The sequence below is a fragment of the Serinus canaria genome, chromosome 28, assembly GCF_022539315.1.
Source record: "Serinus canaria isolate serCan28SL12 chromosome 28, serCan2020, whole genome shotgun sequence".
Classification (NCBI taxonomy): domain Eukaryota; kingdom Metazoa; phylum Chordata; class Aves; order Passeriformes; family Fringillidae; genus Serinus; species Serinus canaria.
Window position 1 is genome coordinate 2,409,842 of NC_066341.1, and position 26,992 is coordinate 2,436,833.

General features: G+C 55.8%; 2 protein-coding genes across 8 annotated transcripts; both read left to right on the plus strand.

Annotated features, from left to right (window-relative positions):
• Window positions 1–1,990: 1,990 nt before the first annotated feature.
• Window positions 1,991–17,451, plus strand: MIER2 (MIER family member 2). Of its 6 annotated transcripts, XM_050986070.1 has the most exons (13): window positions 1,991–2,024; window positions 5,932–6,019; window positions 6,797–6,945; window positions 7,409–7,534; window positions 8,170–8,293; window positions 8,929–9,038; window positions 9,660–9,729; window positions 10,496–10,662; window positions 11,545–11,626; window positions 11,720–11,814; window positions 12,598–12,830; window positions 13,731–13,867; window positions 14,472–17,451. In XM_050986070.1, exons 1-13 carry the CDS (start codon window positions 2,016–2,018, stop codon window positions 14,945–14,947), a joined length of 1,866 nt encoding a protein of 621 aa, XP_050842027.1. In that variant the 5' UTR covers window positions 1,991–2,015; the 3' UTR covers window positions 14,948–17,451. The 6 variants fall into 6 exon arrangements, with proteins under 6 accessions (XP_050842027.1, XP_018777372.2, XP_018777369.2 ...); XM_018921827.3 differs by lacking the exon at window positions 1,991–2,024 and having other exon boundaries at window positions 12,598–12,701; XM_018921824.3 differs by lacking the exon at window positions 1,991–2,024 and having other exon boundaries at window positions 10,511–10,662.
• Window positions 17,452–19,909: 2,458 nt separating this feature from the next.
• On the plus strand, window positions 19,910–24,863 carry PLPP2 (phospholipid phosphatase 2). Of its 2 annotated transcripts, none has more exons than XM_030233447.2 (6): window positions 19,910–20,048; window positions 21,879–22,030; window positions 22,353–22,630; window positions 22,815–22,872; window positions 22,978–23,154; window positions 23,813–24,863. In XM_030233447.2, the coding sequence occupies exons 1-6, from the start codon at window positions 19,997–19,999 to the stop codon at window positions 23,948–23,950; spliced, it is 855 nt and encodes a 284-aa protein (XP_030089307.1). In that variant the 5' UTR covers window positions 19,910–19,996; the 3' UTR covers window positions 23,951–24,863. The 2 variants fall into 2 exon arrangements, with proteins under 2 accessions (XP_030089307.1, XP_050842076.1); XM_050986119.1 differs by lacking the exon at window positions 19,910–20,048 and adding an exon at window positions 20,389–20,542.
• The last annotated feature ends 2,129 nt before the right edge of the window (window positions 24,864–26,992 follow it).

Consider the following 26,992-nt stretch of genomic DNA (forward strand, 5'->3'; position numbering starts at 1 on the left):
TGTAAACTTTTTAAATCTACAATCTCTTGTGGCTAAAACAGCCCCTGGCTGAGCTGCATCAAAGAGTTTGCCCTTTGTCTCAGGGCTGCAAAGCTTTTCCAAGAAGCAGAATTGCTTACCAGGCAGGGCACAGGTGGAGGAGAGAAAGGAGGGCAGGATTTAGGGCCAGATCAACCCCAGATTCAGCCAAAGCCACTTCACCCATGTGGGATTTGATGTCTCTGTCCACAGAGCAGCAGTTGTCCAAGAGCTGCTGTGGGAGTGTCCTGACAAATCACTCCCAAACACCTGTAGAGCCTGAACAACCTGGAATTTCACTGCCCTTCAGGCTTTTTTAAAATGCCTTTGAAAATCTCAGAATACTGAATGTCAGGCACTAAAATCTCTGATGGCTTCAGGGGTGGGTGATGTGCTGCCTTCAGAGCCTGGGGGCTGCAGGATGTGTTGTCTGGTCCTTCTGAGGACAGAAATGGATGTCCCAGGCAGTGGAGGTGTCTCCTGACAGGTTTCACTGCTCCTTCAGGGAAGAGCAGCTGCTCAAAGGGACTCAGCCTGGAGCTGTCAGTGCAAGCACTAAATGGAGAAGCAGAAGCTGGTAGGGGCACTGCTCCAGGATTATAACAAGTGGGGATCTCCCCAGACCTTAACCCAAAACCCCAGGCCTTGAGCCAAACCTCAGGCCTTGACTCAAACCCCCAACCTCTCTGGTTTTATGGTGACAGAGCACCTGGATGCACTGCTGGGAGAAATCAGCAGCTTTTTCTGAAGCTGGAGACAAGGTTACTCTTTTTTATTGAACAAACAGCATCTGCAAACTGTTAGTCCTTTGAGAAGAGCCAGACAGCTCCAAGCAAGGGAACAAAGGGCTGGTGAAGTGCTTTGGTTCTCAGCTCGAGGGCCACCACCACTTGAGAAGCTCTTGATAACACTTTGCTTCCTGAGCTCAGAAGCGTGAGCAAAACCCAGCATGGAGCCAGCTGCCAGGGTGGAGAGGCTGCTCCCAGAGCCTGAGGCTTCTGTGGGCACAGCCAGAGGCAGATCTGGGCACAGGCATTGGCATGAGCTGGGTGATGCCCCACAGGATCCATCATAAGGCGGCAAATGTCCCTGTGCACCACGAGGGAAGGGTGGCCTGGCTGGCCCAGCCAGGAGTCTCTGAGGGGTCAGGGGGTCCCCGAGGGGCTGTGGGGATGGAGGGGAGCCTGGCAGGGCCATTCACTTCAGGAATCCCTGGATTTAGGTTCCTTCTTGTGCTGGAATGTGTTCTCTGGAAGCATAAACAGAGCTGGAAGCTCTGCCCATCAGTCAGCTTCCACAAGTGCATCTCTGGGGTTCTTGAAGCACAACCACAGCAAGGAACGATGAGATTGTGTCTACACCCCAGTCCATGAGAGGCACAGCCCCTTCTCCCTGGGCTCCAACCCTTATCTCCCTCATATGTGAACTCTAAATGACATGCAGTGACTTTTAATCCCTGAAAGTGTTTCCTGGAGGTTGAAGCCTCGTGATACCTGAAGCAGACCGGGGTTGTGAGCACGGTGTTCCTCTGACCTGTGCGGTCCCCGCTGTGTCCCTGTGGCCCGGAGGAGCTGGGGGCCGTCCCTGGGCCCTTCCACCGCCTGCCCCGGCCCCGGCCCTCGGGACCCGGCCCTCGGGAGCGGGACCTCCCCGCACTGCCCGGGGGATTAATTTCCGCCCCGGGGCCTCACAGCGGCGGTCCCGGGGCGGCTCCGGCAGCGACCAAACCGCCCGGCCGGTACTCGGGGAGCATTGCTGCGGGCACCGGCAGCCTGCAGCCCTCACTCCCTTCTCTCCGTGCTGCTCCACAGAGACGTCTCCGGGAAGGAGAAGATGCCCAGTTCCGAATACGCACCGGGTCCGGCTCGACCACGACTCCGGGCCCCGAACCGGAGCCCCTCAGACCGCCCCGGGCCTGGCCCCGCCCCCGCGGCTACAGCCAATCAGCGGCCGCCGCCGCATCCGGGGCCCGCGCCCCCTGCCGCTCGCGCTCGGCCATGGCGGAGGTGAGCGCGGAGCCGCTGCTGGGGTCGCGCCGGGCCCGGGGCCGCTCCCGGCCGGGCGGGCGCACCGGGACCCCCGAGCCGCCCCTGCCCGGGGCTGCCGTCCTGCGGTAGCGGGGTGATGGGCCGGCGCCGGCCACCGGGGCGGGGGGGCCTCGGGCCGGGGGACGCCGAGGCCCTGGGCGGCAGCGGGCCGAGGGGCGGGGGCGGGCCGGGGCCGAGGGGCGGCGGGGCCGGGCGGGGGGCGCCAGGAAGGGGACGGGACGGGAAGGGGCTCCTGGGCGGGACCTGGCGGGAAAGCCGGGGCTGGCGGCGCCGGCGCGGGGATCCCGCGGCCTGAGCCGCGGCGGAGGGGCCCGGAGAGGGGCGTGAGGGGCCGGGGGCTGCGGGAGCGCGGGTGGAGAGGCCCGGGGGCGGAGCGGACCGGGAGCCCCGGGGCTGTGGGCCGGCAGAACCCGGCAGAAGGTTGGGGTCTCTGGAGCCGGGGTCAGGGGTGTGGGGCTGTTGGAGGAGGCTCGCAGAGGCTCTTAGGTGAGAGGCGGCCTGAGCAGCGAGGTCAGGATGCTGGGAATGGCAGAGCGTGGGGAACGTGTTGGGAAATGTTGGTTTGGGTGGCCAGGATGGTTCTCACCACCTTGCCTAGGGGCCAGAAGGCACGAGGGACCAGGTGGGGACTCCCCACTGCCTCCCCCATCACCACGTCGTTTTTGCCTTGGTGACTTGTGCTAAAATGTTTCTGCCATTGCTCCATCGCTCTTCAAGCTGGTGATGCCATTGCCCATCGAGCCTTGCCATGTCCCTCAAACATCCTTGACCTGCTGTGATGGTTGTTGTGACACATGCACGCTTCATTTCTATGGCATGACCCTCATGGTGGCCATAACGTGGAGCAGTGGTGCTGGGAAGACTTTGAGGTACTCTGTGGCAGGATCTCAGATCCCCACTGGCTGTGACAGCATCTTGTCCCAGGGCAGGGCTTCTCTTCCAGGGTATTTCAGCATTCTGCATGAGGAAGGTGCTGCCTGGCCTGTTGCCCACCCCCCATGCTTTGGCCTTTGGTGGAGCACCAAGGTTGTTGCATTCACTTGTGCCAAAGTGGTGTTTGGGCAAGTTTTTGGGTCAGAGTGGTGCCTCTGCACCCTGCACAGCTCACAGAGGTCTGTCCAGGGGACATCCAGGAGCTGTCATTGTCTCTTGGATGAGGTTTGGCTGTGGAGCATCTCTGCATGGGTGTGATGGGGCCCTGATCTTCCTGAGCAGTGCACAAGGTGGTCTGTGTGTTGTGTCATCTGTTCATTCTTTGGACTTTCAGAGACAGAACTTGCAGGACAAATCTGTTTCCATCCCTGGCTACAGCTGGGGTTTGTGTAAAATGTCCCCATGGCCACAGAGTGTGCACAAGGCAGAGCAAGCAGGAAGGTTTCTCACTGAATCTGAAATATGTGTTAGACTGGCTCAGGAAACTATGTTAGTTATTGAAGGGTAACACTGGAAAGGGAAATTTCCTTTTTTTCCTCACTTTTTTGCAAGAGTGATTTCAGTCTGGAAGGTTTTCTCAGGGTAGGCAAATTGGCCTCACACTGGGAAACAGCTTTGTCAGGGTACAGAGCTCAGTGTGTCCTAAATGATGGCTGAGCTTCATTCCATGTGCTCAAAGCCTTGAGTCCACACCTCAGGAGGGAGTGCAGGAGTCACCCAGAAATACAAAGATGATTGTGAGCAGTTTACCAGCCTCAGTGTAACTTCTGAGAGGAAAGTTACTCCTATGCCTGAGCAGCAGAAGCTGGCAGGAGGAAAGCAGTGCTGGGGATGGTAAAGTGAGATTAAAGGAATTTAATCTCCTTTTTTTGCCCCCCAAGATTAAATGCCCCATGGGCATAGGAGCCAATTTCCAGGATCACAGTGCACTGGGAGAATAACTGGAGGATAACTCATGGAGTCCCTCACCAGCAGCAGGAGCAGTGACACCCTGGCCCAGAACCTTTCTCTGTGTTTCTGGTGCATGCCATGCTCTTGCATTTCTGCCTCCTGTGTGATGTTTGAAGTGCCAGGCTGCACCTACCTCACCTTCAGCCCAAGTAACTCCACATCCCATGGCATTGGTAATCAGGGCAACCAAAATATTCTGTCATCAGCTGCATTTTTAAGCCAAGCCTGCCTTTCTCTTCTATTCCTTTGACTCTTGTTTCTGTGGTCTTATGGATTTGTGAGTAATCTGAGGGATTGTTCTGTTCCACGTGTGTTCAGATGGGGCATGGAATGGGCCATTTGCTTTGGCTGTCACTTGTTTTTTGTTTCCTCAGCCCCAGCAGAGCAGTGCTGGTTGTTCCATGGTGACTCCATTGCTCTGGTGCTCTGTTACTGCTTTGGAGCACTGAACTCTTGATTAGTTATGGAATTGTCACATTGTTGTAGTGGCCAATCCTCCTCTTTTTAGCACCTGGTTATTAACAGGAGATCTCATTGTTCCTGAGGTATTCTTGAGACCTTTTCAAGCCAACCCATCCATCCCAAGAGCTTCAATCTTTGTTTTCAGAGTCTTTATTGATCCCCAGGCAAGGAGTTGCCATTGATCTACAGATCATTGCTTGTACAAATCTGAGTTCTGCAGGTTGTCCAAGACCTGGAGAGAGTAAGGGCACACCACACCCAAACCATGTTTGTTTGTTTAGAAGGATTTATCCAAGAGGGTTTTGTGCTTGGTCACATTCTAGCACAGCCCAGCAAAGGCACAATGACACTTTCCTGACTTACAGAGCCATTTCCTGGTATGACCATCCTCAAAATGGAGTCTGTGCCCTTCTCCTTTCATCATCCCTTCTCTTTTTGTGTGCATGGTTGCAGGGCTCTGTCTGGAGCCAGAGTTGTCTCTGGGGGGGTTGTCCTGGGGGATGGTGGACTGGAGGCATCTTCTTGGTTATTATGGAATTTCCTGCATGTTGGTAGCTGAAGGAACTTACTCAGAACTCACAGTCTGTGGTGGCTTTTTGTGGTGAATACTTTGCTTTGTTGTTAGAGGGAAGATTTTAATGTGAAGCTATACTGTGTTTTCTTAAATAAATTGTAAGAGGCTCCTGTGGAAGGCTGTAAATGTCCTGGCTCTAGCTGAGTAAGTGAGGAGTGGTGGTGCACAGCTGAGGTTGTTGATGGCTGAGTATCCCACAGAGATATCACTGGGGACTGGGGAATTGACTCTGGGATTTTCTTCTTCAGTCAGGTGCTGTCACTCACCCAAAAGCTTTGGTTGTTTACCTGTTTGCTCCCTGCCTGGGCTGAACTTGATGAACAGCACTTCCAGGCACAGCAGATGTTCTGTCTGGGTTGTTTTCCTCAGCCCCTGCTGCTGCCTGAACTTGTGACTGAGCACCAAATGCTACCCTGCAGGTGCCTGTTCTGGGGCTCTGCCTCTCCCATCTCACCTGTGCCACTTCTGGTCTTACCAGGCTCCTTTTCTCTGCTGTTTCTCTGCTCCTGGGTGCAGTGGAGGCATCAGGGAGAAGCCAGGGTGTTGTGGCTGGCTGCTTCCTGAAGGGTCAGTCCCTAAAAATGCTGTGCTCAGACACAATGTGTGTTTAGGATAACAGCTGAGACTCCAGGTCCTTCATTTCAGTGAAGATGTAAACCACAAAGGTCTGAGATCTCAAACTGGTGGGGGGATAAGTAGTGAGCAGAGTGCTGGAGGTGAAATAGATGGAATAGAAACACATGGACTGAGGGGAGGTGAGGAGAGCAGGAGGAACTGATCAGTGCCCACAAGGAGAACAGCACAGTTCTACACTGCCCTCTGGGGCTTTGGGTAACTTTTGCTTTGAATTTCAATGAATTACATTTGCTGGTGGGGTGAGGTGGGTGGAAGGGTGGTGTGGTTTTAAGGAGAGCTGTCTCAGCCATGTTTTTCTCTTTCCTGAAGGCCTCTGTTGGCCGGCAGAGCCCCAGGGTGGTTCCATACCCAGCCCGTGGCCTATGTCCAGGAGAGCCCGCACTTCAGAGCGCTGCAGGTACCTCCAGCCTCACCTCCCTCTGGCTCTTGGAATGGTTTCCAGAGGAAACAAAGTTTCTGTGATCACTTCCCTTCTCCTTGCAACACCTCCCCAGGCTGTTAGTTGATTCCCATGCTGTTTGACAGAGGAGGGAAGGCTTAAAGAAGCCAAAGCTCCTACTGGTCTCCATTTGGCCATTCTTGAGGAAGGGGAGATTACCCTTTTCCCCCATTTTTTCCTCACTTTTATTGATGTATCCCAAGACCCCTTCCCAGATTTCACAGGATTTATCCTTGTTGCAAGCATGGTCATGGCAGGTAAGGCCCTGGCCCAGGACACAGGTGCAATGGCACTGGCAGCAATCCCAGAAAAGCATCTCATGGGGCTGTAGAGAGGGAGAAGGGAGAAAGGGAAATCCATGAAAGTAGGAGGTAAAAAGGAATATTTGGCCATTCTTGAGTAAGGGGTGATTATCCTAAAAATGCCCCCAGGTTAAGGAAAGGCTGCAGTGTGTGCACATCTTGTGAGAATCCAGTGAGGAGTGAGACACAAATACTCAGAAAAGCTTCACATTAAGTTTCCAGTCAGCTGTGGGACTCAAATGTGCCCAGAACCTTTGTGCTGATGAAGTGACTGCTGCCAGTTGTGATCTCTGTTCCCCTCTGTTCTGCCTAATCTCTTCCTCTGGCTTATCATGTCTGCACACACACAAGAAGGGATCATCCCTGGCTTTGTTGAATCTCAAGATGTGTTTCCCTGGTGGTGCTAGTGTCCAACTCCTTCTGATCCCTGCAGTTGTGTCAATGGGCTCAGCTGATCATCGACTGAACCTGGCAGAGATCCTTTCCCAGAACTATGGTGTGAGGGAAGAAAGGGAGGAAGATGATACTCAGGAGAAGCAGAAATCTTTAGAAGAGCTGGAGAAGAGTTTCAGTGCCTCTCAGGTAAAGGCAGCAGGGGAGGAGAAGTGAAATTACCTGGAGGATTTGCTTGTTTGCTGTGTGAAGCCCTGACTGCAGCTGTGGGTGGTCCCAGGGAGACCTCAGTGGAACACAAACTGTTCTTGGTGACAGGGAATGTCTCTTCAGGCCAGGCACAAGATAGGTACAGGGATTTGCTGCTCCCTCTGCTTAAATACAATTGTGCTGTCTGGCATCTTTCACCTGTTTGAAATCTAGACTAAAAGATAAAGGTATTTTAAAAATGCTTTTGGGTGAAAGTTCCTGGCTTTTCCATACTTTTGAGAGGGACAGGTCACAGTGGGTCCCAACAGTGTCACCTGAGGCTGCTCAGAGCCCCCAGAGGAGCTGAGCTGCCCTGACTGCCTCTGCCTGTCTGTGTTCCAGCTGGTGTGGTGCTCTTGTGGTTGTTCTCTTCCTGATGCAGTTTTGTCCTCCTCTTGCTCAGAGCAGTGAAATGCCATTTGAGGAGCTGCTCGCACTGTATGGCTATGAGGCATCAGATCCCATCTCGGAGCAGGACAGTGAGAGCAATGACATCACTCCCAACCTCCCTGACATGACTCTGGATAAGGTGAGAGCAGCTCTCTGCACATGGGGTTGAGGTTCCCCCCATTTCAGAGGGGTTGGGAGGGGCCTGCCTAGTTCTGGTGTCCCAGTGAGGAACACCAGGTACTGAAACAAGAGTGTGAAGTGTTTAGAGGAGAAGGGACAAAGGATATCTGTTTCAAAATGTAGAAACTCTGTATGGAGCTGTGGTTACAAGTATTTGCTCCTGGTGGGGTGTGTCAAGAGCCAGGGAAAATTTGTATCTTCAAAGTTTGTATGAAGCCACTCCTCTTGTTCTAACTCAAGTCTGTAGAAAGTGGGGGGGTTTTAGGGGGTTGGGTTTTTTTCTTTTTTTCTCCTTCAGAATATCTTTGAGATACTTGCAGTGAGTGGAGCTCTACAGAAGGGGATGCTTGCTCATACTGTCTGACTTCCATAGGAAGCCACTCATGACACTTGTTAAAGTGCTTCTAGGGAAAATAGTCTGGGTGTGGTGGGAGTGTGAGAGAGAATCTGTCTTTGGACAAGCTGTGGGAGGGTGAGGAGCTCTCTGGATGTGGCCACTGCTGGCTAAAAAATGCTTTTACTCTAGGCCTCACTCCCCCTCTTCTATTTTTTTTAATTTAAAAATATTTTTCACTTTCTTGTTGTTGTTAAAAGGAACAAATAGCGAAGGATTTGCTTTCAGGGGAAGAAGAGGAGGAGACACAATCTTCAGCTGACGATCTGACTCCATCCGTCACGTCCCACGATGCATCGGACTTATTCCCAAACCAGCCTGGCTGTATGTGTCACTAGTTCCTAAGTAGCTGCTGTTCACTTTTACATATGATGTGCAGGGGAGGGTGAGAATGCTTCTCTTAATTTTGTCAGTCTCCTGACATCAGATTTTCCACTTTTCCTCCTAGGGACTGTCTGCATGGCAGAGGCGTTACCGGGCTTTGGGTAGGACAGGACAGAACGTTGATGAGCAGTGGGATGAGGGGAGAATTTTCTCAGAATACTGAGAGAGAGTGGGAATTGTTTTGCTGCCTGCTGTAATTGCAGTCTGAAAGATCAGTACCTCATCTGACATCTCTACAAGTGAATAAATTCAGTAGTAGTAATGGAGTGATGTATTGTGGCAATTCCTAAATGTTGGAATATGTGGGAAGCCAAAGCACAGGGACTCTGCATGAAGTGATGTTATTTCTTCTGCTGTCTTGCAATATTAAGGAGTCTGAGCTTCCCCAAGTTGGCCATCCATGTGGCAAGTGTTCAAATTCTTTTACTTAAAGTGAGAAAATTAAAATACAGGTAAGTTGTCACTGTAGACCATGCTGAAAGGGATTTTAGGACAGAAAATGAAGGGAAGGAGAGGGAACGCAAAGGAATAGAATAAAAAATTCCTAACTACACATCTTTTCCTTTCCCACAAAGCAAACAACTTCCTTGCTGATGAAGACAAAGAGCCATGTTCATCACCATGTGCTTCCTCCATGGCTGAGGACTCAGAGGTGGATTCCATCCCATCCAATGAGTGTAAGAAGGTAAATGACCTGAGTGCATTGGGAAGGGGGACTCTTGAATTGGAAAAATGCATGACACCAAAGCACTGTGTTATTTCCCCAACTGGCTTCTCAATGCCTTGCATTTTGTGGGTGGCAGTGGCAGATGTGGGTTACAAGGGGGGTTTTTAATACAATCTTGAAATTATCTTCTGTGTCAGATAAGGGAAGTCTGTTTTGCCTTAGTAAATTAAACCTGCAGCCTGTAGCCCTATAGAGGTGAAATGCTGTGCAGTGTTCCCAGCAGGATTTACTGAGGGGGAACCATCTTTCCATAGAGTGGAGCAGGCTTCCAAATTCATCCTGGCTGTGGAGGTTGGAGGAGAACCTCTGCATTGCTTTATTTCCAACCTTAGCTGCTTGCCATACATCCTTTACATTAAAACTGTGTAAATGCTGAAGGTCCCCACAGAATCATCTGGTTGGTAGTAAATCTTCTTAGTTACCCTATAAAATAGTCAGGGTTCACTAAAAAACAGTGACAGAGGGGGCTATCAGTGAATAAATCAACCTTGTAGTGGTGTAGTCCCTAAATCACGAAGTGCAGCCTGTGTGGAGCAGTTCCCATTTCAATTTTCTCACCTCTCTGTCCTGGGATTTCAGGAGATCATGGTTGGACCTCAGTACCAGGCCACTGTTCCCATCCTCCGTTTAAACAGGCACAGGCAAAAAGGTAAGGCAGCCTCTTCTTTGTGCCTGGCTTGGGGGTAGGGCTGCTGGCAGGGGGTTCTGATGGGCTCTGGGTCTCCAGTCCTGCTCTGGATCTCCAGGCTTGGCAGCTTTCAGTGCTGACATTCAGATTTACTGGCTGAGTTAATAGGGCTGGGAGCACAGGGACAGAATTGGTGAAGCTCACTGAGAACTGGGTTGGTGTGACAGGTTTGCAGGAGGGGGTCTCAGCTGTAGCCAGAGAGAAGGAACACCCATCTGGGGATGCTCTGATTTATTCTGACATCTTCCTTAAGTAGTGAGTTAGTGTCATTCAGTGCTCCCTGGAGGTGATCTGTTTCTGATTTTGGGATGTCTGCAGAGTAGACAGAGGTGCCTTGATTTGCAGATTGTGTCCAATAATGAGTGCAGTTTGAGTGCCAGCTTGTTGAGCTTCTGGACAAGAAAGCTAAAACAGTCTTTATTTGCCAGGATTAATTAATCAAAACAGCAATCTTTGAAAATATGATAACAAAAACTTTGTCAGCCAACTTTTCTGAAACAATGGAAGCAAGCTGAGCCCGTGCCAAAGGCCCTAAAAGAGATATAAAGAGCTTATCTGCCTCCAAAATCTGGAGGGAACATGCAGTGCCTTGAGAGATGTTTGTCATCTCTAGTGCCAAATTGGAGCACCAAGCAAAGATTTCCTCCCTCCTGTCTCCCCCATGCATGTCCGTGCAGACCACTTCTCAAAAAGCAGCAGAATTCTCTGTTTGATTATCTTATTTCAGTGCTTTTTCTGTTAGCCTATGAGAATGAAGATCAGCTGCTTTGGGACCCAAACATCCTCCCTGAGAGGGAGGTGGAAGAGTTCCTGTACCGCGCCGTGAAGCGCCAGTGGGACGAGCTGTCCAGCAGCAGCCTGCCAGAGGGAGAGGTGGTCAAAGACAACGAGCAGGTGAGCTCAGGGCTTCCTGCAGCCCACACAGACCCAGGTGGTGCTGGCCCAACAGTGCCACCTTCCCTACAGAGGGCAGAATGAGGTCAAACTCCAGTGATCCTGATGGATAAGCGAGAGTGTGAAATATGGGTCTCCTCGAGCCAGGTCTCATAAGCTCTTTGAGATTTATTTCACACTCAAGATAGCTCAGCTGCTTTAGAAGGCATAAAATCAGCAGGATGGCTTCTCTGGTACCAGTGTTGGAAATAAAAAGGTTTTAATAAAACTCTTTACAGAGAAAAACCAAGCCAGGGCAAGAGGTTCTTGCCCCTGGTAAAACACCTCACAAAAGCCATTAGTTTATTTGTTCTCTTCTTTTTCTAGTAAGTTGCTTAGGAGGGATGTTTTGGCTTCTGTCCAATTGGCTATCCTTAAGTTTGAAGTGGAGTCCCCCAAGTCCTATGAGATGTCTTTTCACCTAATTGAAGAGAGAAACTTCTGAACTTATTTCCTTTTTAAGGGGACAAAGGAGAGTTTTGTCTCTTCGTCAACAAGGGGCACATTCCTATTAGGGTGTGTGCCCAGGTGTGCTCTGGGAAGGTTGGTTACCTTCCCATTAGGAAGACTGGGAAAGTCAGCAGATCAGCCATTTCAGAGCAGCTGTGTTTACTTCAAGCTACCAAGGTTAGATTCTGGTGGGATTGCATTTGTTGAGTGCCAGGGTTTGTAATCCAGTGCCTTAAAAAGTGGGGTAATCTCTGCTGGTGGTCAAGCTGGGGTTAGCAGCAGGGTGGCTCCTGGGAAATGGAAGTTTTACGAGACAAATGTGAGTCATGAGTGGGCTGGTTTGTGGTGTGTTGCTCAGGTACATGCTGGGAGTGATCTCCTTCTGTTTCCCAGGCCTTGTATGAGCTGGTGAAATGCAACTTCAATGCAGAAGAGGCACTGCGGAGGTTACGGTTCAACGTGAAGGTTATCAGAGGTGAGGACCCCCCCCCTTACTGGAGTTCATCGTGGCACATGAAACTCCTTCTAGATTCTGCACATCTCCCCCAACTCTTTCTTTCTGCTACAGATGAGCTTTGTGCCTGGAGCGAGGAAGAATGTAGAAATTTTGAACACGGCTTTAGGGTCCATGGGAAAAACTTTCACCTTATCCAAGCCAACAAGGTAAGGCTGCTCCCCCCAGGTGAGGAGCAGGGGAAGGAGCAGGTGCTTGGGCACCACAGGTGTGCTTTGGGCCTGGGCTGACACAGGGAGTTCAGGATGGCCGAGTTCCAATCCCAGGCTTTGTGTTGACTCATGCCAGCAGGTGATGGGCTGTTCACTGCCCTGCTCTGCCTTATTTTCCAGGTGGGAGAAGTCACAAACACCACTGACCTGCATGAGTGATGTCAGTTAATTACTGATTAGCCCTTTCTGGAGTCTCAAAAGTTCTTTCCAAACTCTCAGCCCTTGCAGTACTTCTGTGAATGAGTGAGTTGAGCATGTGGATGTTTCGTAAAGTCCCCTGGGGTCCTCTAGAATGGCAGATGCTGTTGTAGGGAGAGCTGGGCCCCGGGACATGCTGCTGTGCTGGGAGTTGGCAGAACCAGAGAGTCCAGTTCTACCACTGGTTAATTGTAGGCATGTTGACGCTGGCCAGTGACAATGGATGCAGGTTTGCTCTCTCTGCTAAGTGTGCTGCTGCTGGAAGCACAGGAAAGTCCTGCACGAGTGTGTGTGGCCCACAGGGGTCTGTGACAGCAGCTGTGTGCTGTGGGGAGTTCTTTCTCTGGCCACCTCGGAAACCTCAGTACGTGCTTCTGTTCTGCAGCAATGTGTCCATAGCAATGTAAATCACTGTGATGCACTTCTAATTTTCTGTGCTGGTTAAATGGGAAAATAGCTCCTTGCTCCAGGAGATGCACCTGGATGGGGGTGGGCTGTCCTGACTGGGGTGTTTCTCCTCAGGTCCGCACGCGGTCGGTGGGCGAGTGCGTGGAGTATTATTACATGTGGAAAAAATCAGAGCGTTATGACTACTTCACTCAGCAGACTCGTCTAGGAAGGAAGAAGTACGTCCTCCACCCTGGAGCCACGTGCGTGGAATATTCTCACACTAAAATTAGTAATATTAACCTCCCAGTGAAGATTCCTGCTGCAAAGCACCTCCGCTTAACAGACTGCGCTTTCTTCTCCAGAAGGTTTCTGGGGTGGGAGGATGGAGGGATGCACGGGGTGTTCTCAGAGCACAAACACTCACTTGGTGTGGGGAGGGAAGATAAAAGAACTGTGGACTTTCTTGTCCTTTTCTGTGTGTCAAAAGTAGTTTTGTTTCAATCAAATGCATCCACAAAAGGCTGGGGACAGGGATTCAGAGCTGACTTCAGTGAAAGAACTCAGTTTGATGAGGTTTTGGGAAGGAAGATTTTTAAATTCAAAAATGCACTTATTTCTGGTGGTTTGGAACCTGAATTAATTTCCCTTTGAGGCAAATTCTTCCCTTTGAAATGTATGCTAATTACAGACGGTACTTTTCAGAATACACCTTTTCAAAAAGGTTGAAACGGAAATCTCTTAATAGGTCAAAATGAAATATTGAAGCTGAATCAATTAAAAACATCAGATGAAGGCTTAGTTTTTGGTTTTTTTTTTAATTCTGATGCAACACAGGAAAATATCTGAAATCTTAAATCTTCCCAGGGTGGGAAAATATATTCTCCTCACTTGTTCTTTGCTGGCACACTAAGGACCCACCGCAGTCATTCCATGAAACTGGGTGTTCCCTGGGTGTTTGTTCCTGTATTTATTCCCTTTGGAAAAGGCTGAAGCTCACACAACTGGGGGCAGAGCTCTTTAGGAATCTGGAGAGCCCATTTTGGTTTATCATGGGCTGGTCTTGGTCACAGTTACCTGAGGTCACCTCCTCAGGGCAGAGTCTAAACCAGGCTCTGAGAGCAGGGAGGGAGGGACATTCATTCTAGTGATGTCTCTACAGTCCCATTGCTTTATTTGTTGATGGGTTTTAATCCCAGTCACCCTTTCTCCTGCCTGCATCTCTCTGCTCAGCAGGTGGTGGCAAGGCTCTCTCTGTTTCCCCACAGGGATTTCACTGACAATGACCTGGATGGGGTTGAAGTGGAAAACACGAGTCGTTCTCGGAGCTCCCCACCAATTCCCTCTGCAGCTGGCTGCCTGGATGCTCACTTTGGGCAAGATCAGATAGCAATTGAGAGCACAGGTAATTCCTTTTTGTCTGTCTGCCATGGGTTTTGGTGTCAGCAGAAGAGTCTTGTCTATCTCTGCATTGACCAGGGGTGACTGTAAAACAGTTGTGGGCTTGAAGAGGTGGCCTAGGTCATTCCAAAACAAAAGGATCATGCAGTGGGCACCTGGGTGAGCTGCTTCCAAAGCACTGACACAGGCAGCTCCTCCAGAGGCTGGGTTAAGGCCCCAGAAGTGATGTGCAAGCTGCTTTCACACACAGCTGGCTGTGAGAAGATCTGCAGGGAGCCCCTCATGGGTTCATTCCTTCACTGTCCTACTGCAGATGAAGGCTTTGTGTGCGCAGCTCCCAGGGGTTGTTGGCAGAAGGGATGGGATTTAGGGTTTGGCTTATCTTGCAGTGTGTCTGTGAGGTTTCCTTTAATTTCCATAGAAACACTGATGGCCTCCCATCTGCTGTGGGCATCTTGCCTTCCCTCGGTGGGGGCTGACGGGGGGATCTTGGTTGCTGTAACAAAGAAACACTTGTGCCATCTAACAAATACTCTTGGGTGTTTGGGCGTTGTGGACTCACTGTGACTTTCTCTCCCTTGTCCCCCTCTCTTTCCCCATGTGAGCAGAGCCCCTGAGTGTGGAGAGCACAGCCTGCAGCCTTGGCAGCATCAGCGAGTCAGGGCAGGGCTATGAGTGCAGCACCCCCTCGGAGACAAACTGCTCCTTTGACCCCTCGGAGGAGACGCCCTCGGGCGCTGTCCCTGTGCCCTGCCCACGCCACTCTGTCACCCCCTCTGAGCCCGAGCTCTTTGCTGTGCCACCCGCGGCACCAGGACTGGCAGAGAAGCAGGAAACGTTGCAGAACTCTGGTGAGACAATAACCATGGACTTCACTCTCCCTGCAGACATTAATGAGGGGTTGCCTTTAATTGCTGGCCCTGTGGATTTGGACAGAGACCCTGAGGCAGTGGTGGCCCCTGCTCAAGTGTCCTTATCGGTCACAGATTTCGGTCTCATCGGCATCGGAGATGTAAATACTTTCCTGACTGCTCATCAGGCTTGCCCAGCACCTGTGGCTCGGTCAGAGCCTCTGTCACAGTGAAAGTCTCCAGTCACAAATTTGTCACAGACCCAGCAAGGACTTTGACCTGACTGAGTGAAATTCTGGAACTTCCACTGTCCTTTAGGGACAGTTTGGAGCTGTTGGTCGGAATCCGTCTTTCCATCCTCCTTGATCCAAGGCTACAGTGAAACCAAACACCTTTCTGCTCCAGTGTATCCTGACACAGTTGTGCAAAGTGGTGGCTGGCTTTCCTGAGTGGGGAGATCCCTCACCCCCCTCCTATACTGACCATGTGTCACCCTGGGTGATGCCAGTCTGCTCAGACAGTCCCTGCCTTGGGATGGGGATGTGTCCCTTGGCCCCAGCAGGACAGTCTGAGGTGCTTTGAGAAGAGAGAGGTGTCACCATCATGGTGAGGGTGCAGGCTGGGGGTCTGAGAGCCTGGGAGGGCTGCAGGGCAGTTTCCTGCAGAGATGGGCACAGTGGTGCCAAGGGAGGCTGACCCTTCCTCCACGGGCAGTGTGTTGCAGTAGGAGCCACTCACCCTGTCCTCCTCCGAGCAGCCATGGGTCAGGACAGGCAGGCACACAGATGTTCATGGGATGGAAACACTGCTGTGAGCAGTAGGGGGGTCATGCTGCTGACAAGTGCTTTGGATATGCTGGAAGGGGGAAAATAATCTAGGACATCTCCCATCACCTGTGCACAGCCCCTGGGACCGCAGCAGGCTCAGGGAAGGGGTGTCCTGGCTGGCAGTGTCACCTTGAGTCCTGCCTGGGACACTATGCCAGGCTTTAGAGAGGAATGGGACAAGCTGGCCCTTAAGGACCATGACAGCAGCTGGGCTCTCATGCCAGGAGCACTGGCAGCAGCCACGTGTTCTAATTCTCCACCAGCTGCATGTGGGACGTGGCCTGGCCCAGCCCTGGGGCAGAAATGTCAGGTTTTGGAAGGGGATGCTGTGTGTGCAGCAGCATCGTGTGCACTCAGTTCCTTCTCACAGCTTTCTATGCAGTGCTGGGCCAGGGAGAACTTCTGTGGGGAGTAACAGGAGGTTCTGGACTCAGAGTGATGCTGGCCAAGAGCTGTGGTGCTGCTGCTGCAGGTGGTGAGAGCTGATCTTCTTTGGGCTGAAGGGCCAGAGGGTAGAATGCAGGTGAAAACATCTGTAAGTTCCCAGTTTGTTCCAACAGTTTGTCAGCAGAGGGAGGAGGTTGCTTAGCTCCCAGGATGTCTGGGGTATGGGTGCTAGCACAGTCCCAGGCAGAGGAGTCCCACAGCATCCCTGGGCGTCCCTGCCCTCCCTGTGTCACAGAACAGGCTGTGCTGAGAGGAAAGTGTGTCTTTTCTGCCATGTTCAGGAAGGTGCCAGGTGCTGCAGAGCCACAGGAGCCTCACCTTGGGTGTGCTGGAGTCCAAAGCTGCTTCATTTGCCAGGTGTGAGGCAGGTCTGGGATTGGCCACTGGCTCAGTGGGTTCCCATTCCCCTTTTCCCATGCAGGGAATTCTCTCCACTCACCTGCTGGGCAAGGCTCTGGTGCAGACAGAGCTGTGTTTCCTCCAGCTGTTCTGCAGCTGGGAAGGGGCTTGGGTTGGGGGTTTTGGTGGAGGCCTTGGGGCTGTGACTGTGCACTTGGCTCTGCTGCAATGGATTTGGCAGGTACCTAAACCCAGGAGCCTGCATCCTCCTTTTCCCTGGCCCTGGGAAGCTGTGCCCAGCCCTGCAGCAGGAGCAGGGAGACAGCATCAAACAGCCCCATGGGATGCCAGGATTAGACCTTGTCTCATCTCCTAAGCCCAAGATCTTGGTTTGTCTTCTTTAGCAGGGGTTTGCTTCAGTCCCCAGCTCTGTGCTGGGAGGTGCTGAGCCCCAGGTGTGTGCAGCTGCCTTCACCTGGCATGGCTTTGTCAGCCAGAGGTGCTGAGCAGAGGCCTCCCCTCCAGCTGCTCCTGGCTGCTGGGAACAGAAAGCAAACACGAGTGCCTGCTCCACAGTGGAACTGCCCAGGCTGTGATTCCCCTTTTCTGGGGGTGAGAGGAAGCTCCTTGGCTGAAGGGAGAAGAGGAGGCAGGGTGAGAGCACAGGCAGCCCTCCCAGGGAGGGCAGGCCTTGGCATCTCCTCCATTGGCTGAGAACATTCTTACTTTTTCTGAAACCATTTTTTCTTTTGGTTTATTTCAAGCCCTAGTGAAAGGAGAGGGGAGCTGGCTGAGGCAGAAATCTCTTGATGTCCTTCAGTGTTGTTTACAGATTTGCATGGGGTCTTTCAACATGAGTGCAGCGCTTTTTCCACATAACTTTGAGGGAGAGGGGTGAGAAAGGCTGGGACAGGGAGGGGGAGTCACTGGGGGAGGAGGTTTGGTTCTGGTTTTTTTTTTGGTTGGGGTTTTCTTTTTTCCTTCTTACAAAGCACATTCACTTTGAGCCGCTCCCAATGCTGGACTCTTTTCTCCCTTGCCTCCCAGCCCTACACTGTGAAGTGACACTGCCTTGAAGACCCCTCGCCATTATTTATTTAATTAAAAACCTAATTTGAAAGTGAGCCAGAAGTCTGTCTTCTTTTTAGAGGCCAAGATGCAACAGTCCAGTGTATAATGATGGCACAACAAGAATAGATGTCCCTGCCTCTGCTGTCTGATCCTCTCCTGCCCTCCACAAGTGCTCTCCACGAGGCAGGGCAGGATTCCCTGTGCCAGGGATGCCATCCCAGACTAGGAGGAGACCCAGAGTTTTTCCCTTCTGGTGCTGGAGCTGGAGGGAGCTGTTTGTTCCTCTCACAGGAGGCCCAAGTCCTCTAAAACCCTGGCAGCCTGTGCCAGGTCTGGGGTGTTGAGAGGCAGGGGTGCACCCAAACTTCAACCAGAAAAAGCTCCTGGAGGCAAGTGGAGTGTTCTGCTGCAACTGCATTTCCCCACCACACAGTCTGTTCTATCACACACTCCTTGAATTCTCTTTTGCTTGTGCCTGGCTCTGCCTGTCCTGGGGCTCTGCTCTGCCCCGCAGAGGTGGGTACGAGGGTGGGCACTGCCCACAGCAGGAGGGTCAGGAGCACGTTCCCCCCTTCCTCGAGACCCCGACGAGCAGCAGGAACCGCGGGTGTGCTTGGAGCCTTTGGCTGACCGTGGTCCCTCCGTGGCATCCTTCGGCATCAAACGCTGGTTTTGGCCCTGTGTGACCCGAGCGCTGCTTCTGAGGCGGTGAGAGCAGCAGGACCGGATCCCCGGGGCTCTGCAGAGCCCCAGGGGTGTCCGGGCTGGATTCCTCCGCCCCCTGTGCTCCGGGGCAGGGTCCGTCCAGGCTGGATTCCGCAGTTCCCCGGGCTCCGGGGCAGGGTCCGGGCGGGGTTCTGCAGTTCCCCGGGCTCCGGGGCAGGCTCCGGGCCGGGTTCCGCAGTTCCCCGGGCTCCGGGGCAGGCTCCGGGCCGGGTTCCGCAGTTCCCCGGGCTCCGGGATAGGTTCCGGGTCGGGTTCCGCAGTTCCCCGGGCTCCGAGGCAGGCTCCGGGTCGGGTTCCGCAGTTCCCCGGGCTCCGGGGCAGGCTCCGGGCCGGTTCCGCCGCCCCCGGGCCCGGCTGCAGCGGCGGCGCTCGGACGGCAGAGGGCGACACCACGCCGCGCCCGGAGCCGCCCGCGCCCCCCGAACCGCGCCCGGAGCCGCCGGACCCGGCCCAGGCCCCGCTCCGCCCGCGACACCCCCAGGCCGGGCCAGGCCGGGCGGCACCGCCCGCAGCCCTGGGCCCCCCTGAGGTAAAATCGTGCGGGGCCGTGCGGAGCTTCCCCTGTGCGCTCCAGCGCGGGCGGGCCGTGCCCTGTCCTCGGAGCCCCGCGCTGTCCCATCTGTGTCGCCACGGTGGCCCGGCCCGCAGCGCTCCCACAACCAAGACTGCTGGAGGCTGTGATGAGGAGGGGGCGTTTATCAGCTGTGAGACAGAGCGTCTTAATCTTCACATCTACTCCTCGACACAGCCTGGGCATCCCCCCAGCTGTCCTTCCTCGGGGCTCTCAATTGTTTGGTTTGGGCCTTCAGGCAGCATGTGTGGGGCAAATCCTGTCCCAGCGGTGTGCCAGGGGCCCCGTGGCACCGGACTGCTGGAGGAAACTGCAGCGGGGCACATCAGGGCAGGGGAAAGCTGGCCCGTGGTTCTGTTCCCCTCTCCTGAAACTCCAGGGCAGCCCGAGAGCGTTTCCAGCTCTCGGCTTCCCACAAACAGCCTTGACATTCTGCACAGGCCACTCACGCTGCGCTTCAATCACCCGCAGTTATCAGCCATGGGTGGTTTCTGTGTTATTTGTTTCCTTCCCGACATCCGGCTTGGAGCTAACAGCCGGGATGCCACTGTCCCTGCTCCCACCGGGGAATTGCTGTGCTCCAGCCTTTGCTCTTGTCCCCATTCTGGGTTTCAGCATGTCCCCAAACCCAACGGGAAGCACCGGGAGCCCCCAGGACGTCAGAGGCTCAGGAAATACAGCCCAATGTTTGAGCGGGTAAATCAGCTCCTGGCTCACCCTGTGTGCTGACCCCGGTGTCTGCTGCATCCACAGGCTCCTGGATGTCTCTGCTTCCCCTCAAGAACCCATCTCGCCACCGAGCCAGCCTCACGTCTGCACAAACCCCCGCCAGCGCAGCCAGCACGTTTCAGGGGCAGAATTTTCCTTTTTGCCCCTTTTTTCTCATCGGGACATAGGCCTGAGGGGGGTGGGACTCGGGCGGCTCCCAAAGTGGCCTCGCTCGCTTTCTTCTCCCCCTTCCCCTTGGCGCAGCCACGGCAGGGAGCCGAGCCAGGCGGGGAGCTCGGCCAGGCGGGGTGGGCACCGGGGGACTCGGGAGGGCCGGAGCCGCGGCCGCCGGAACGGGGCCCGAGGAAGTGGAGGGGGACGAGCGGGGTCTGGGTCCGGAGGGGTCCCTGTCCTGCTGCGCCCCTCACCTGCCCCGGCCCCGCCGCTCCCGCCCCGCCCCGGCCCTGGGCGGGGGCACCGGGCCCCGCCCCGCCCCGCCCCGCCCCGCCCGGACTTTACCTCCCGGCCGGGCCCGCGCCGTTCCGGGCCATGTGAGACGCGGGGCCGGGCCGCGGGGCCGCACCGGCTGCGGGATGGAGCGCAGGAAGGTCTTCGTGGCGCTCGACGTGCTGTGCCTGGCGGTCGGTGAGGGCTCCGTGCCGGCGCCCCCTCCCCGGGCGGCTCCGGGCTCCGCGTGCCGCCGGTGCCCTCGGTGGGGCTGGGCTGGGGCCAGGTCCGCGGGAGGTACCGAGGCTCCGCGATCCCGCCGCGCTCTGCCCGCTCTGGCCCGTGGCCGGCACCTGCCCGGCCGATGTCCGGGGCTCCGGGCCTCCGCCGGGAGTCACCGGCGGCGCGGGCGGGCTGCGCCTCCCGCCCCAGCCCTACCGGGCTCCGTCGGGGGTCCTGGTTCTGGGGACCGTTCCCTTTTCCGGGAACGGTCCCGCGGGGGGGTGGGAGCCCGGTCTGTCTCTAGTCGGGACGCTGCGGGAGGGTCCCTCGGCTCGGGCGGCACCGGGACGGTTCCGCCGCCGCCCTGGCCGCCTGCCCGCCGCCGAGCCCGGCGCTCCGCGGGACGGAGCGGGGCCGGTGGGTTCGGAGCACCCTTCTAGAACCCCTCTGCCCCCCGCTCCCCAGTGCGGGTAAGTGTTTCTAAAACTGCCGCAAGGAAGTAACGAATTAAGACGGACTAAAAATAAAGGCCCGGATCGGGATCGCGGCTGGAGCTTGCCCGGCTGCGGGGCGGGGAGAGGCCGGGTCCCGGTGCCGCTCGGAGCGCGTTTCCCCTCCTGTGGGCCGGTGCTTTATATTTTTAGGGGAGCTTTTTTTGGAGGATGAAATTATCCAGAAAGAAAATTGGTGTCTAATTTGAGCTGAAAATGGACGTCTGAGGTGTGCGGGGAGGAGGGACTGGGGCCGGTTCCCTGCCCCCGGCGGGGGTGGCGGGGCAGCCCCCGGTGCTTCATCGCCGCGCTCCCTCCCGCTCGCTCGGTGAACGCAGGAGGCGGCGGGACCCCCGGGGCGGGGACGGGCGGGGACAAAGGTGCGGACTCCCGGGAGACGGAGGAACAAGGGGAGGCGGAAACCGCCGGGAAAGGCGGAACTGGGAGAGGAGCCCGGCCTAAGGTGGCCTCCGGGGAGTGGGGGCCGCTTCCCTGGGGAGCGTCCTGGAACTCGTCCTTGGCTGTCCCTGAGCAGGGATGGAGCAGGGCCAGGGGGGCCATTCCAGCGGGGGGCTGGCACGGCTGCTGTGCGGCGCAGAGACCCCAAACCCCTCTGGATCTCGGGGACAGCTCTGTCCTGGGTGAGCCTGCAGCTGCCCGTGGCTGGGGCTGCAGCGTGCTGGATGGAAAATCCTCCTTGTCCAGGCTGACCGGGCAGTGCAGCCTCTCTCCAGAGCCCCCAGGAGGCCGGGGAAAGGAGAGGCTGACAGGGGCTGTAGGAGGATGAGGGGAGCAAGCCAAGTGCAGTGGAGTCCCACTGTGCCTGGACCGGGGGGGTCATGTACAGCATCTCCCAGTGTTGGCTCTCCTGGAGCTGCTGTGAGGGCTCTGCTGGGACCATCTGGGAGCCCTGCCCTGCCATAAAACAGGTTTACAAGATGCCTGTGCTCATTAATTTTATCAGCTCTGTCTTCCTAGGCTGGGCAGTGTGAGGAGAGGGCACAGGATCAGGCCTTGCCCCTGTTGTGCCTGGGGAGGAGCGGGGCAGCCGTAGGCGCTCTGTGGGTGCCCGTTTGTGGCTGTCTCGTGTGGTATCTGGGTGCTGCAGGCATCTGTGAGCTCTGATAGGGCCCTATCGCTCTCAGGGCAGTGCACTGGTGGGTTCAGGTTCTCCTGCCCTGGGTACAGGTGCCTCAGCACTTCATCCCTGGGGGGATCCCTCCCTGGCATCGGGGAGCAGAGACTCAGGGATGAGAGATGGGTGGTGCTGTGTGCTGGCTGCTGTCCCCAGTCCTCACCTCTCTGTGCCTTGCAGCGGCTCTGCCCTTCATCATCCTGACTCTGGTGAACTCCCCCTACAAGCGAGGCTTCTACTGCAACGATGACTCCATCCGCTACCCCTACAAGGCAGACACCATCACCCACGGCCTCATGGCTGGGGTCACCATCAGCTGCACTGTTATCATTGTAAGGAGCTGCCACCCCCTTCCCTCCAGGACAGGGTCAGGCTGATGTGTTATATCTGGAAGCTGGGGCCCAGCACAGCCACCTCCAGAGCCCTGGAAGGGCAACAACACCCTCAGCTTGAGCCCTGCTCTGTTTGGGGGCAGGAGCTGCTGCTGGAGTGGGGAGAGCCACATCCCGTGGGACTGGTTCCCTGCAGGGATGGGGAGAGGGCCCGTGGGCTCCTGTGGCAGGTGATGCCAGGGGCTCCTCTGCCACAGAGCCAGAGCATCCTGCAGCCCTGGGGAGCTGCTCAGCCCTCACCTCTTCCCCCTGCTCTCTGCAGATCTCATCAGGGGAAGCGTACCTGGTCTACACTGAGCGTCTCTACTCCAAGTCAGAGTACAACAATTACCTGGCTGCCCTCTACAAGGTGGTTGGGACCTTTCTCTTCGGGGGGGCCATCAGCCAGTCCCTGACTGACCTGGCCAAATACATGATCGGCCGTCTGCGGCCAAACTTCCTGGCTGTGTGCAACCCTGACTGGTCCAAGGTGAACTGCTCCATCTATGTGCAGCTGGAGAATGTCTGCCAGGGAGAGAGCAGGAATGTCACCGAGTCCAGGTGAGCCATGGTGCCACAGGATGTGTCTCTTCCACCTGCCCAGCAGTGCTGGGCTCACAGTGGCAGCCCCAGCTGAGGATTGAGGCTCTCCTGTTGCAGGGCAGAGCCTGTGGAGTGGGTAGGGGTCTTGTGGGGACCAGCTGGGGGCTCACTCATGGCCTTACCCATCCCTTTTGCCCCACAGACTGTCCTTCTACTCGGGACACTCTTCCTTTGGGATGTACTGCATGATGTTCCTGGCGGTGAGTGCCGTGCCAGAGCCCCCACGGCTCCCACACCCAAACACCCCAACCCTGGGCTGGCTGCTGACCCTGCCCTGGCTGATTCCTCTCTTCTTTGCCCCCCAGCTCTATGTGCAGGCCCGCCTGGTGGGGAAGTGGGCGCGGCTGCTGCGTCCCACCATCCAGTTCCTCCTCATCGCCTTCGCCATCTACGTGGGCTACACCCGGGTGTCTGACTACAAGCACCACTGGAGTGATGTGCTGGTGGGGCTGCTGCAGGGGGCTCTCATTGCCGTCCTCATTGTGAGTGTCCCCTCTGCAGCCTGCTGCTCTGCTGGCCTCCTGTCCCCATCTCTCTGGGAGCCCCTCAGGAACCCCGGCCAGCCCCAACACAGCTGACAGTGGGGGGACACTCTCTCGTGCCCCAAGGGTGCTGAGGGCAGCCAGACTGGTCACCTTTCCAGCAGAAGAGATGCTAGAGACAGTGGCAGAGGATAAAAGGGCTGACTCTTAGCAGGGCTTAATCCAAGGTGTTATTTGGAGCTCCTGGGGGCTCCTGCTGAGAGCCCCGGAGAGGTGCCAAGGTTACATTTAAAGGGAGGTGGAAACCTAAATTTTACTAACCAATAAATGACCCTAAGGGATGGATACTGGGAAATGGACATTTAGGTCAGTGTATGGGGTAACTCCTGGGAGGCTGACTCCTATTCTCTGGCTAATCACTCGATGTCCTGGACTGAAGCTTCTAGATGGAGGGGATGGGATGCTGAATGACTGACAGAGAGCCAGGGTGGGGATTTGGGGATGATCTCAGCAAAGGAAAGGGATTACACAGGTGGGGGGGGCCACAATCTGGGAAAAACATGGGGATACAAAACCAAAACTATTACAAAGTATAAAACCACAATACAACAATCTCCTGCCTGGCCTGACCCAGGTGTCCCCAAACCATCTTTTCTAGGTGCACTACGTCTCTGACTTCTTCAAGCAGCGTCCCCCCCGGCAGTGTGAGGAGAAGGACCCGGAGCGCAAGCCCAGCCTGCCCCTCACCCTGAGCGAGCCCGAGCACAATCACTACAGCTACCGGGGAGCTCCGTGAGCTGCAGCCCTGCCCCTCGCCGTGCTCCTGCCTCCAGGGACAGCTGGCTCTGTCTTAACCATTGGCTCCACGGCTCTGGTGCCTCTGGCTGACACGGGTGGGACAGCCCTGCCTGTCCCACTGCCACGGCGCCTCGCTCCCCGTGCCCGTGGTGCTGCTGGTACCTGGTGATGCCCTGCCCATGGGGAGGGGATGTCCTCCTCCCCCCACCGTGTGTCTGAGTCACACCCCAAGGCTGCTGTCCCAGCCCTTTGTGCAGAGGGAGGGGAGGGTGGCACGTGGGGGTGGATTTATTGGGCTGGCAAAGCACACTGAGCGAAGAGCAAACTCCTTGGGAAGTCTGAGGTTGCCTGGGCCGAGTGTGTGTTGTCCCTGTCAAATTATCCAGCCATACAAGTACAAATCCTCACAGGCACAGAGGGAGCAGGACAGCTTCTGGGCTGGCAATAGTGTTTTGGAAAGGATTAAAGCAATCCAGAGCTCTTCTCTGCTCCATTGATTACCTTTAAGAGCAGTCCTGCTCGCCAGCAGCTGCTGTGAGCAAAGGGTGCCTGGGCAGGCTTTTCTCTGCCTGTGCCCAATTCTGCAGTGCTGGGAGCCAGAGCTGTTTGCCCCCTGCCTGCTTCATGCCTGGCTTGGGCAAGGGGCTGCTGCTCTTGCCTTTGTCCCTCCTGCAGCTTCAGCTGATGCTTTAGGGTGTGTGGCGGGGCTAGGGAGACATTTTCTGTGGTAAAGGAAAATAAATGGGGATGTGGAGCTGTCCAAATGTCCTAGGAAAGTGGGGGCAATGGGTACAGAGCAGTCCCATCACTGACACGTGGCTGCCTCCAGCACTGGAGTGCTGTGGGTCTCTTTTTAAAATACATGCATTTTCATTATGATGTTGTTTTTAAATTAGATCATCCTTAAAGAATGTGTGTCTCAGGCCTGTTCTCTTTTCTCATGGATGCTCCTGGCCTTGGAGTGGATGGGCTGAAGTGTTTGGGGTCTCCTTTTCCTAGAGAAAAGTGTTTAAAGCCCCTCAGCTGTAGGTGGGGGTAGTCAGAGCTGCTAAGCCAATCTCCCAGTTGCACTGGGAGAGGTGGGCTGGACCTTGAGCCAGGTGTGCTCCTTGCCTGGGAGGTGTCACATTCACCATTCACAGGGGTTGTGCTGGAGCTGAAGAAGAGCTGTGCCCAGCCAGCTCCAAGAGCCTTCCCAGCCAGGTCCATCCTGGCACTGCCTTTGCCCTGATCCAGGAGCCTCCTGCACTCCCCAGCATCCAGGGCCTGCTCTGCGAGGGAGGAGGGAAAGGAAAGCAGGGAGAGGCTCTTGGAAAAAGTGACGCTGTGTGCCTGCAGCTCCCTTGGCTGAGGGAAGGCAGGGAGGGAGCTGGGAGCCTTGGAACAGCTGCCCTGTGTCCCTCTGCTGCCCAGGGGCTGTGCAGGGGACAGGTGACAGGGCCAGGCTGGGGAGCCTGGGGGTGCAGGGCCTCCTGACTGCTGGGAGGAAATGAGGGACACTGGGAGGCAGCACCTGGAAGCCTGAGGGTGCCCCCAGTCCCCTTGGAGGTGAGATGGGCAGTGCCAGGGTCAGCTCCTGCCCACACTCAGTGAGTGCAGCTCCTCTGTCCTGCTGGGATCAGCAGGGAGCCCCGGGCTGGCTGTGTGGTGTTGATGTGCTTGTGCAGTGTGGGTGACTCCAGTCTAGACAAGCCCTGATCAAAAACAACCTCCCTGTGTGGAGGGAACTCCCTTTCCCTGACGCTACTTTTCTGTTTTCCTCCAGAGCTTTCTTCCCACAATCACTTCCCTGCGCCCCCAGCAGGGTCCTTCCCCCATCCCAGCCCTCCAGGCTGGTTGTTTTATGTCTGTTGGTGTAAAACAAAACTGGAGGAAGTGCCAGGGCAGGGCAGCTCTGCCGCAGGGTTTGCAAACAAAGCTCTGCAGAGGCTCAGCAGCTCCTGGAGTTGGGCAGTGAGGCACAGCCCAGGTTTGGGAGCTGCCTGCTTGATTTTCCTTTGGCTTGCTGTGGTGCCCAGCAACTGCCCCAGTTCCTGGCACTGCCTCGACAGCTCCTGCACAGCCAGGAACGTGCCTGCTCCCTTCTCTGGAGATCTGATTGCGCCCCTTGGATGCATCTCTGGAAAAACCAGCCAGGCCACAATGCTGCAGTGTGTGGCTCCCAAGGGCAGGGCTGGCTCTGCGTGTTGGGAGCTTGGCTGCTGCATCCCCGGCTCACAGCTGTGCCCTGCTGCGGGATGGGCTGAGACCTGACCAAACTCGTGGCATGCCAAGCCACATGTAAGCTGCAGGAGCTCCCAGGCCGTGTCCAGGCACAGCAGCCTGCTCCAGGTGTGCTCCCTGGCCCATCTCTGGAGGGACAGAGGTGCTGGCAAGGAGCCTGTGCTGGATCCTCAGCCCCAGAGGTGCCAGCAGAGCACCTGGGGAAGGCAGAGCAGGTCCCTGTGTGCTGTGAAGTTTGGGATCCATCCTAGACTGGGTCAGTGCTGCTGCAGCTTCCAGCTGGACCCTGCTGCCTGGAGGGTCTGAGGCCCTGGAGATGCAGGGTTGGGCTCCTGAGAGGCTGGCACTGCTCCTGGGAACTGAGGGAGGGGAAGCAGGGTGCAGGGGTGGGATGAGCCCTTTGTGCCTCTTTCTTCATTCAAGGCTTGAGCTTGTCCCTCACCAGAGGGGTCAGAGCTGTTAGGAGCTCTGTCCATCCTGTTTGGTGAGTCCCAGGAAGCCCCTCTGGTGTTCAGGGTGAGTCGTGGCCCTGGGCAATGTGCTGACTCGTGACTGGAGCGTCCACCCTGCTCAGGGGGGTGACTCAGGAGCTGGGGATGCAGCCCTGCTTGTGCCGGGGCAGATTTTGCTGCGGGCTGAAGCCAAGCAGCGTTGGCCTGCGAGGCACGGCTGGGACCCGATGAGAGCCGTCCTGTTCCCCGGCGTCAGCAGCTCCACGCACCCAGCGCTCTGCCAACACGCCTCCCTTCCAAAATAAGCTGCTTCTGGCAGCACTCAGCCAGGATCTGGCTTGCAACCCTACTCTAGAGGGGGCCTG

Bases quoted from the DNA above. Each gene is read 5' to 3' on its own strand.
- MIER2 (XM_050986070.1), top strand. The intron at 6,020-6,796 runs GTACCTCCAGCC...TGATCCCTGCAG, and splicing joins CGCACTTCAGAGCGCTGCAG to TTGTGTCAATGGGCTCAGCT. The intron at 11,815-12,597 runs GTAAGGCTGCTC...GTTTCTCCTCAG, and splicing joins ACCTTATCCAAGCCAACAAG to GTCCGCACGCGGTCGGTGGG.
- PLPP2 (XM_030233447.2), top strand. From the start codon at position 19,997: ATGGAGCGCAGGAAGGTCTTCGTGGCGCTCGACGTGCTGTGCCTGGCG. The intron at 22,031-22,352 runs GTAAGGAGCTGC...TGCTCTCTGCAG, and splicing joins TCAGCTGCACTGTTATCATT to ATCTCATCAGGGGAAGCGTA. The intron at 23,155-23,812 runs GTGAGTGTCCCC...CATCTTTTCTAG, and splicing joins CTCTCATTGCCGTCCTCATT to GTGCACTACGTCTCTGACTT.